The sequence below is a fragment of the Tiliqua scincoides genome, chromosome 2 (assembly GCF_035046505.1).
Source record: "Tiliqua scincoides isolate rTilSci1 chromosome 2, rTilSci1.hap2, whole genome shotgun sequence".
Lineage (NCBI taxonomy): Eukaryota > Metazoa > Chordata > Lepidosauria > Squamata > Scincidae > Tiliqua > Tiliqua scincoides.
The window spans coordinates 126,311,777-126,322,868 of NC_089822.1; the positions used below are offsets into that span (position 1 = coordinate 126,311,777).

Genomic DNA, 11,092 nt, shown 5'->3' on the forward strand with positions numbered 1-11,092 from the left:
CTCCAGTGGACTGTAGGTTTGCAGTGTGTGTGTGGGGGGGGGGGGCTGGGGAGGTACCTAGAAGCAGATAGTGTATGCTTGACATGGTGGGTTTAACAGTCTCCCAATCCCTTTTCCTTCTGCAGAGTGGCTACAACTTGGCAGTGATGAATGTAGGTGCACCAGCAGCTGGCATGAATGCAGCTGTGAGGTCTGCCGTCAGAATTGGGTTGATCCATGGCCATAGGATGCTGGCTGTGCACGATGGATTTGAAGGCCTTGCTGAAGGAAAGGTATTAATTCACTGCATTGGGCAGTGCATGTTAATTGTATCGTAATTCTGGAAGAGGTGCTGGAGCTAAGGAACTCTCTCCTTTTAGGTTGAAGAGATTGGATGGGGAGGAGTAGGTGGCTGGACTGGAAAAGGTGGATCGATCCTTGGAACCAAGAGGTATGTGGGAGGGAGAGAGAGAGAGATGACCAGGGACCTGTGTACTCGGTGCCAAAATAAAATAAAAACATTATGTTCTGAAATAACTGAGATACAGCTTTGTGTACATTGAGATTTGGAGGATCAAACTGCATGCGGCATAAAATGTGTTGGCGTAGCTTCATCTCAAAAAAATGAAAAATAATAGCTGTACGGAAAAGGTAGTCTGCAGTGGCAGCTTCTCTCTTGGGACAGAGGCAGCACAGCAGGAAGAAAAGATCAACTCTCTCTTTCCCATGTGTGCAGAAATGACCCAGACTGGGGACCCCTGCAGCAGGGATTTTTTAAAAAATCCACATTGTTTGTCATTTGATCCTGACTTTTGCACCTGAAAGAGTTTCTTTTCAGAGAATGCAAGAGCAAGAATTTCTACCCTCAGTGGAGGGAACTCCCTGTGATTCTGTGTGTGATTCTGGATGTGCCTCTTGACTGGAAAGAGGCAAGCCCAGAACAGTGACATATGCAGAAGTGCCATTTCCACCTTCAACGGAGGCAACTGTGCCTCTCTGCTTTGGAAGTGACTGAATGTTCCAGTCACACCCCAGTGCTGAGATGCAGCGACATTGCCTACCCCTGGCTGAGGCTGACTGAAAAGAGGCAAGGCCAGAGCATTGAATCAGGCAGAGTTACAGCAGATAGCCTCCTCTGTGAGGTGTGGAGACTTTGGGCTCAGGAGCCTTTATATGTTTCTTTTGACACACACTAATGTGCCTCTACCCATGCTGTATGGGAATTACTGGAGCAAGGGGACACAGGTGTTTCTTTCACAAAATGAATTCCAAATTGCCATCCCAAGAAGGATATTTTCATTTTCTTTCAGAACTCTGCCAAAGAAGTACTTTGAGGAAATCAGCAACACCATCACTAATTTCAATATACATGGACTGATCATCATTGGCGGCTTTGAGGTAAGTCTCGGGCCAAATAGATCCTTGTTTGAGCACAAGGAATATAGAGAAAGTAAAACTGTGTTTGGTATGACTAACAGCTCATGTTAACTTGGAAGTTCTCACACTGCAGAACTTCTCAGTAGATGCAGTATTAGGTGTGGGCTGGAAACTCTCTCTCTCTCTCTCTCTCTCTCTCTACCATCCAGCTCCCTTGCTAACTCGGCAAAGGAAATGATCTGCATTGTGGACTTTGATGGAAGTCAGGTCTCCCTTTTCTCTGTAGGCTTTCACAGGGAGCCTGGAGTTGATTGATGGCCGGGCCAAATTTGAAGAACTCTGCATCCCACTCTGTGTTATTCCTGCTACAGTCTCCAACAATGTTCCTGGCTCTGACTTCAGTATTGGTGCAGACACTGCCCTCAACACCATCACGGCGGTAAGGTGTTTGTTTGCATTCCAACTTCAGTGGCGTAACATTAGTATAGAGGCCCAACCTTGCCACAGGGCAGGAATTGACAACTATCTAAAGTAGCACTGTACAGTTGGCCCTTGTGGGCCCTTGTGGTATTTGTGGGGATCTGTTCCAGGACTCCCTGTGGATACTGAAAGCTATGGATAATTAAATCTGCAGGGAGGGGGGGTATGGCATCACAGTAATTTACCTGGAGGCTGCACCTGGCCCTCCGATAGTCACGCACAACCTCCTTGCCTCCTCAGAAGACCTGAGTGCGTCCGGAAGGTCCTCTGAGGCCCTCCAACCATGGGCTCAGAATCCAGGGATGCTCAAATCCATGGATGCTGGGCCTGCAGATAAAAGATCTTTGTCCTATAAATAAGGTGTTATAAGCAGTTCAAAATATACTGTAGCAGTAGCTGTATTGTGTAAAATAGCAGGATGCAGACTGCTTGGTACCTTGCTGTTCATATGCCTGTGTTTAGCTGAATGGGTCCCAGACAGAATCCATTCATTCTCCACTCAGGCTGTCATCTGGTTTACACTTCCATCTTGCTGCCACCTGCAGCAAAAATAAGTACATGGGAATGGCAAACTGAACTTTTTCCCTACTGTAATTTTTAAACCCCACCCCACCCCCAACTTCACCACCTTGATACATTGTTTTGTTCAATCCCCTAGACTTGTGATCGTATCAAACAGTCTGCTGCTGGCACCAAGAGACGGGTGTTCATCATTGAGACCATGGGAGGATACTGTGGCTATCTGGCCACCATGGCAGGTTTGGCTGCTGGAGCAGATGCTGCCTATATTTATGAAGAACCTTTCACCATCCATGACTTAGAGGTGATAACCTTGTGCAGATGTCAAAGGAACTGAGGGTGGTCTTCTCTGAAAAATGTGCCTGTTTTGCTGTGAATTAAAGTCATGGAGAGAAACCTCCATTGTAAATTAGAGCAGTATTCCCCCCCCCCCCACAGCTTCTTTGTGACTGCAGGGAAAAGTTCCCATAATAGCCAATAGAGGCTTTCCTCCTTAGTCTAATAGCAGCAGTCAGGCCTTGGTCCAGATTAGGCTGCAACAGGGGCAAAAGAATAAAATCTCTGCCCACCAGTGCAGTCCCAGTCTGGATCTAACCCCCCTCCCCGACTGTGCATGCTATTTTGCACTGACAAAGCCAGCACATTGCTACATAACATGTGCTTTCAGGTGAAAAGTGTGACTCATCTGTCAGAAGTGTGGGAAACATTGAATCTGTGTTATTTTTGTAAGGAAAGCCAGAGGCAGAACAAGGGAAGTAGCATCTAGTGGTTAGCGCTCAGCAGACCTGTTCCCTTTTTTCAGCTTCACTAATCTAGTGTCTCAGTGGGGGGGGGGGGAGGAAATGGGTTGATATCAGTTGCCACCATCCCAGACTGGGGAAACCAGAAATTGGGGAACCCTAGAGAAAGACCTTTCCCAGGAAAGCATAGAAATTAGTGATTCTGTTTAAACCCAGGCACAAGTGCAAGCAGTCTAGAGATGAGACAATCCCACTTCTGGATTAGGCAGGCATGAGATAAGAATAGAAACAGTATATTAAAACTCAGAAGAAGGGGTGTAATCAAATAATGGGGGGGGGGAAGCTGGGCATCAATCATAATCCTACAACATAGTGTTTCGTTCTTGTCAAGTATGTGTGGGTGTTGGTTGTGTGCTGCATTGCTTCCACTGATGTAAATTGATTTGGATCTACCCAGTTTGTGATTTTATGAACCGAGTAGATCTAGTTCCTTTTATATCCCTATCTGAAACATGACATTCTAATTCTTGCTGCTGAGTTCAAACACCCTGCTGATCGACCCAGCAGCACTAGAGCAGCTTTGCAAGGATGTACTCTAGCAGGGGCCTGTATGGGGAGCCCCACTAACCTTAATAACCTCAAGAAATCATGTGATACTTGTTTTTGGTTACTAGATGAATGTGGAGCATCTGACTGAGAAAATGAAGACCACAGTGAAGAGAGGTCTAGTATTGAGGTATGTGACTAGATTTGACACTCAGGAGCAGCAGGAAACTGGGTGCTTAGAGGTGGTTTACTTGGCTTTGAGTGAAGAAGGCAGGCATTCAGTCAAGGTGTGGGCAACCCAGAATGCTGCACAGTGCCACCTTGCCTCTGCGCACCTCTCTCCCAAAATTGTCCCTTACTATGCTCCTCATGTGATTTCTGCAGTTGCAGAAGTTTGATTTAAAGACCAGTTTGATTTAAAGACCATGTGAATGGAAGGAGCTCCTTCATTCTGCAGTCCCTGTAAATCCAACTGGAAGTCACAAACTCACTTCTGTGTTTGAAGAAACTGCACCAGCAGCAAGGCAATCTACTTTCTGTGCACTTTTAGTGAGTGGAAAACAGCTCACATCTATGGCAGTCTAAAGCGATGGAGGCAACAGTAGCAGACTTGGTGAAGGGCACCTGGAATCCTACCCCCCCCCCCCCACACACACACAATCTGTCACTGGTGCAACCCACAACACTATGCCTAGTGGATGAGCTGCCCTTGCATACTATTGTAGGAGCAGGTGATGTTCTGTTCTGGGATGAACTCTGAAAACTAAAATAAGTTCTGCAGCTTGAATGGGGGGAAGTCTCACTCTATTATCTTGCACCTGCAACAGTATCCTTTCCCTTGCCTCTCCCACCAAAATGTAAATCAAATGTAAATCGGAATTTACAACCTTTAAAAAAATGTTTTAAATGTTTGGAGGATTTCTTTTGGATATGATGAAATATGGATGCATAAATAAATATGCATGTATTGTGCTAAAAATGACTTTTACCTAACACGTATGAGAGGAGGTGTGAAACTAAAGACTGGTTTGGCATTCAACTTACATATGGAGTGCAAGTTGTGATGTTGACGTGAGCAAAGTTTACAATAATGGGTTGAAGAACCTGCCTCAGTTTAACAGAGCAACTGAAGCAGGTTCTTCAACCTATGACGCATTCAACACTGCGTCAAACTTTACCTGAATGAGAACTGTGGTATTTCCTAGACAATGTGTTTTGACAGCTGTTGGTAAGGCCTCAGTTGCTTTATGTGTATTAGGCTAGATCTCTTGCATGAGGTTCAACAAGCAATTGAAGAGCAGGGGAGTAGAATTCTGAAAAGCTGATGCCACATAACTGTTTTGTGGTGATTTAAGCAGAAGTTGCCTACCATCTTATTTCATCAACCTCACTATCTCTAGAACTCAAGATCAGAGCTTAAAATATTTGTACGTAAAGAAAGCTTGCATTCTGCAAAGAGAGATGTTGGCTGCCACTACAACGCACATGGTGCTTTGCAGAGTTTTGTAAACTAAGCAAAAAAGGAAGGTCCTCCTCCCCAGAAATGTACTGTAGCATCTAATCGCTGTAGTGGACAAGACCACTGATGGAAGGAAGGAAGGACAGCAAGGGATGACTCAGCTTAGTTACAGTTGGGGGTGATGGTTATGGGGGTGAATCAAAGGCTTTGCAGACAAAGGTGGGCTTGGAAAAGTATTTGAGCCATACCTTAATATCTTTATTTCTGCCACTCCAGAAATGAGAAATGCAATGAAAACTACTCCACAGAGTTCTTATACAACTTGTATTCTGAGGAAGGGAAAGGCATCTTTGACACCAGAAAGAATGTTTTGGGACACATGCAGCAGGTATGTCTGGTGTCATGGAACCTGGGATACTCTTGGTACCAAAGCATTGTTGTTAATGATGTCAGTAGATCTGTGGAAACTAAACCAGGACATGAGAAAGGTAGACCAAATGGAAAAGCCTGAAAGGATTGCTCCTTTCCACGGAAGCTCCATGGGCCTTTGGTTGGAGACAGATTTTAATGAGTGACTATAACTTCCATCATACTGATGATCAGCTAAGCTTGTTTTCCCAACAAACTGGAGTAGCATTGGTGGAATTAATCCTCCCTTTGAGCCTAAGCTCCCAATGAGCTGTGTTTCCACCATTACTGTTTTCTCTTGGAAAATCAAACCAGCCCTTCCTTTCTCTTTCACAGGGTGGGTCACCAACTCCATTCGACAGAAATTTTGGAACAAAAATGGGCGCTAAGTCAGTGGCATGGTTGTCCACCAAGATTAAGGAGTGTTCCCGACATGGTAGGTGGGAGCTTTCTGTTGGCTGACCTGTTATGTACTTGGATTAGCTGTGGTTGTTGATGGGGATAGTGTGAGAAAGGGAGGAGCATTATTTTTTTTTTCACTTAAGAATATTTATATGCTGCTTTTTCACGAAAAGTAGTTCACAAAGCAGTTTACATGGCTAAATCAATCAATCAATGGTTCTCTGCCTGCAAAGGGCTCACAGTATAAAAAAAGAATGCGAGAGAGATGTTAGCAAGAGCCGCTGGAAAAACACTATGCTAGGGTGAAGATGGACAGACAGTTGCTGTCCCTCTGCTAAATGTAAGAGGACACCAATTTAAGGGTGCCTCTTTGCCCAGTTAGCAGGGGTAGTGTTTGTTTTAATGTAGGCCCACTGGGTTAAAAGGCATGGGAAAAATATTTTAATAATTAAGCAATTCACTTATGGAATCCCCTGCCTTTTTAAGTGTTGATGGCCACAGATTTAGATGGCTTTAAAAAGAGACTAGACATGATAGATAGCTCTGTAAATTCTTACTAGCTATGAAACCTCCACATCTGAAGGAAGTGTACCACAATGCCAGTTGTATGGAAGCTATAGGAGAAGGAGGGCTGTTGTCTCCATGACCTGCTTTCCAGAAGCATCTGATTGATCACTGTGGGAGATAAGATCCTGGACTAAATGGACCTTTGGTCTGATGCAGCAGGGCTGTTGTTATCTTAACCATGCCATCTCTACCCCCCCTCCCCATTTATCCTGTTGCACAGTCCCTAGAGCACTAGATAATCATCTTGTTGTAACCATCAGACCACTCTGGCTTATTTTGTGGCAGATACTGGTGGCAGCAACAGCAACCACCATCACCAAGACTGACCAAAAACATTGTGAAGCATGAGGGAACAAGCCAAGTGGCACCTTTCTTATGTAAACTAACATGGGGCACAATCCACCAGGAAATTCTCCTGCAAAAGCCCCACTTAGGGTCACCCTAAGTGGAACACACTCTAGTAGTTCAGAGATTTTTTTATTTTATTTTATTTTATTTTGAGGGAGGCTATAGGGGCTGGTCACCTGCATGCACACAGACAGAGATTCTTTATCCTACTTGATTTTTTTTTTTCAAATCAGTGAACTTGTGGAACATTTTACATTGTTCTTTTTCAGGTCGTATCTTTGCCAACACTGCTGATTCAGCTTGCCTTCTGGGAATGCGCAGGCGGGCCCTTGTATTCCAGCCTCTCGCTGAACTCAAAGAACAGACAGATTTTGAGTAAGTTTTATATCCTGTCTTCTCTGTGAGCTTAGTCAACTAGGAAGGGCCTCTTAGGTCATCTGAGGGGGCTCTCCTACAAGTGCCACCTTTTTCCCAACTTAGAGGGATGGTGGTGCAAGGGTGAGCCTTCTCTACAGTAGAACTTCAATTATGGAATTCCCTTCTGGGGGAATTAAGAGCTACACCCTCCCTCCTGGCATTTCAGTGAGGGCTCAAAACATTCCTGTTCATCTGGCATTTGAGTGATGCTTTTTTCTCTGACCTGATGTCTGTGTCTCTGTCATAATGCTGTAGTCTAAATAGTTCCCCCCATGGTTTTATTGTTCTTATTATGCCTTTTTTGTTTTACATATTGTACATTTTAATGTGGTATTTGTAAGCTACCTTGGGCTTCAGTACAGGGAAAGGTTAGAAATTAATAACAATTTCTTTATTAGTGCCACATCACAGAGCCCTGATTAAATGCAGATTTAGCCAATTACCTTTTGGCCAAATAACTGGCCTGTCACTGTTGCCTGATCTTGAAAAATGGTTGATGTGGTCTTCAGGAGGCCCTGATAATGACTGTTTCACAAAGGTGAGCAGCTATGGGAAACCAAGATACAAAGCCGCTGATAACTTGGGGCCCAATCCGATCCAATTTTTCAGAACCAGTGCAGTGGTGCCAATGGAGTGTGCACTGCATCCTTTAGTGGGGTGGCAGTCACAGAAGCCTCCTCAAGGCAAGGGAACATTTGTTCCCTTACCTCCAGGCTGCATTGCAGCTGCACCAGTACTAGAAAGTTGGATAGTATTGGGCCCTCAGTCATTAGACACTCTCCTTTTTCTTTTCAACAGACACCGCATCCCCAAAACGCAGTGGTGGCTGAAGCTTCGTCCCATCTTGAAGATTCTTGCCAAATACAAGATTGAGCTGGATACCACTGAGAAAGCCCACTTAGAGCACATCACTCGCAAGAGAGTGTCTGGTGAAGGCAGTCTCTGAACAGATGGCAAGTCCATCAGCAACTCCCTTTTGAATTATGATGCCTTAGGAGACCTCTGAAATAAATTCTAAAATTTCAATTCCTTCCCCAGTTTAGCATGCAGCTGTCCATCCAGTGCAGTGGTTCCCAAACTTTTTAAGAGGCCCTCAGGGCTGCTGCCTGATTTACAAATGCCAAAGGATGTGACTATAATGATTGGGTAGTAGCCCCCCAGGTAGCAGCTTGTCTAACCCTTGATACACATATCGTGAAGTGCCCTGTCAGTTTTGCAAACCACCAAAAATTGGGTCACAACCCACTGGTGGGTCCCAGACCAACAGTTTGAGAACCACTGACTAGTGTTTGTGTGATCATTGAGGGCTGCATATCTGCCATAAATGGATTAAGGGACAATACACAATGACATTGTGCCAAACGTTATGTGGAGAAAGTATTGCATTTATGCATGAAGAACAAATATATATATATATCCTGTTCTTCCTTAAGAAAATTCAGAGCAGCTTATGTGCAGTCTCCATCCAGGTAACTTCTTTTGCTAAAGGATAAGGTGTTGGTAGACCACGCATTAGGCCTCTGCAGTGTTGGTCTCTGGGGTGGGGGGGCAGTTCCAAACAGTTACTGTATGCACATTTCAGACAGATTCAGTCAATCATGTTAACATTTCAACTGGAACAAATACCTTACTTTGCTGCTAGGGACTGTCTCCAGTTTTCCGTTTAAATGGCAACTAGGCCAGAAGATGTTGTATCAGAGACTTAAAAGCTATACCTTCATAATTCAGATTCTTCCAAAGTGCTCAAAAATAAAACCAGTCCTGATTGGCTAGAGGCTGTAATGTGGATCGCCTGTCTTAGTAGCTTTTTCTTGGTTTTTTTTCTCCAGTGTGCACAATGCAGGCATAAATGGAGGTGTGGTAGAACTCAGCACCACCAAGTGGTCACTTGATGCTTGCTTTAGAGTACATGCAAATGGTTGGGTTCACCATGTGGACAATTTCATCCTTGCTATGATTCTGCAACATCTGTGCACAATCTTGTTTGGGGAAACTTCCCCTAGGCTGCATTTAAAGCACCCACTGTGTGTATTGTTTGAAATTACCTTCAGGGTTCTTTCACATGTTGTTTGACAGGGCAGTAAACCTATTGTTCCACTGACCATGCAGCCAGTACTGGCTCTTTAACAACCTATCTGTATGAAGTATGAGTTGCAGATGTGTTTTGATTGTGGTTGCAATTTCTGGTGTATGCACAAAATGTAATGTGCCTTAGACATACTTCAGAATGAAGCTGCCTGTCAGCAGTAAGGTACAGATAAGTAGTTCTGCCCCAGCATTCTTCAACTGGCTAAAGATGGTTCAACTAGTTACAAGCAGTAGATTAACAGTATAACACCCCTGCAACTGGGGGATAGCTCCTGACCCTTTACAGAAGTGGCCCATTTTAAGTGGGAATATCCCTTATAATAAGGCTGATGCAATCTGTTCCACAGCTTGGTGAAAAAATTGGAAGGCTAGTAGCAACTTCCAGTTGTTGGGACTTGTTACATGTGTGTTCTCTTCACTTTTGCATTTTCCATGGCAGCTGCATTAGCCCCCAGTGAACTTAGAACTCTTCTGGTCATTATGCAGCATCTACAACTGGAATCCTTAGTCTTCCCCATAGGATGAGATAGATTTCAGATACTCTTACTGCCAGGCTCTTAACCACCAGTAAACAGACCCAAAGCAAACCTGGTTCTGCAGCACAGTTTTCTTAAGATTAAATTTGCATTTTTATATTTTGTGCTATGGTAGGTTTGTATAAACTCCCTCCCTGGGTAAGGATCCAGGCAGAGGAGGGCTGAACAGAGCACAATAGGCCCATCAAAGAAGGGTGCTTCACATCATGCAGCCTGAGATCATGCCATTGGAAGAGACCAGAGAATAGTCAACAGTAGGCTTTTTGATTTGTCATCACTGTATGTCATTTCTGTCCAACATTGCATATATGCAACAAGGGCCAAATGTATACACCTGTGGGCCAAGCAAAAATGGGTTGTGTGCCTTCAGCTTTGTGAGATGGAGTGAGGATCTTTTTAAAAGGGGAAAAGTAAGGAACTAGCCAGCCATACAGGGGTATATACAGGACTGGAAAACCAGCTTTCTGGTTACCACTGCCACTCCCCTACACTCCCTGGCAAGCATGGAGGAATGTGTTCTTTATTTTGTGCTGTGGTGCAGAGTGCAGTATGAAGTTGGATTGGCATTCCAAGCTCAAAAGGTCAGGAAGGGTAGGATGACCACCAGTTTGCAACTACCCAAATATTTTAACATTGACTACAGCTTTTAATTTAAGCACCCTTACAAACACTTAATAGGGCTAGATGGTTAATAGCTGAGGAGCCTGGTAAGGGTTTCAGCATGATCCCTCAGTCCAAGGGTCCCTCTCTCTCTTTAGAAACAGCCAGCTCTTTCTAATTTGTGATGCAAGCTGCTTTCTCTGTGTCCCCTAGTACATAAGCCATTTCACAGGCCAATGGGAGAGAGTGGCTCAAAGCTATTCACATCCAGAAATAGGGTTAAGCTATTTCTGCCCAACTTTGCACATATGTAACAAGGACCAAATGTGTACACCTACAGGCTAGGCAAAAGTGGGTTAAAGAGCCTTTTACTGAGGTCAAAAATGTTGGGCTGCAATAAGATTTATATATGGGCCTTGTTAAGTTAGCTGGGTAGATATTTCATTGAGGAGTTACATAAGGAAGTACATGAATAAACAGGCCTTATAAAAAACATTGCTAATGAATCTGTGCCCCTTAAAAGAAAATGTCAAGGAAAGGAGACCATATAGAAAGTCTCCAAAAGCCCATTGGCTCAGTTCTACTATTTTGTGACAATAGTCAGTAAAATGGCAGATGGGGCCACA

General features: G+C 44.2%; 1 protein-coding gene across 3 annotated transcripts in view; it reads left to right on the forward strand.

Moving 5' to 3' along the window:
* Window positions 1–9,030, forward strand: part of PFKM (phosphofructokinase, muscle) — a 51,973-nt gene extending 42,943 nt beyond the window's left edge. For all 3 annotated transcript variants that reach the window (XM_066614518.1, XM_066614519.1, XM_066614517.1), the window contains exons 14-23: window positions 126–272; window positions 360–430; window positions 1,290–1,377; window positions 1,643–1,795; window positions 2,495–2,659; window positions 3,770–3,831; window positions 5,377–5,488; window positions 5,845–5,944; window positions 7,095–7,200; window positions 8,041–9,030. In XM_066614518.1, the coding sequence (XP_066470615.1) occupies window positions 126–272; window positions 360–430; window positions 1,290–1,377; window positions 1,643–1,795; window positions 2,495–2,659; window positions 3,770–3,831; window positions 5,377–5,488; window positions 5,845–5,944; window positions 7,095–7,200; window positions 8,041–8,188 (1,152 nt within the window). In that variant the 3' untranslated portion in view covers window positions 8,189–9,030. The remainder of the gene's footprint in view (window positions 1–125; window positions 273–359; window positions 431–1,289; window positions 1,378–1,642; window positions 1,796–2,494; window positions 2,660–3,769; window positions 3,832–5,376; window positions 5,489–5,844; window positions 5,945–7,094; window positions 7,201–8,040) is intronic.
* The last annotated feature ends 2,062 nt before the right edge of the window (window positions 9,031–11,092 follow it).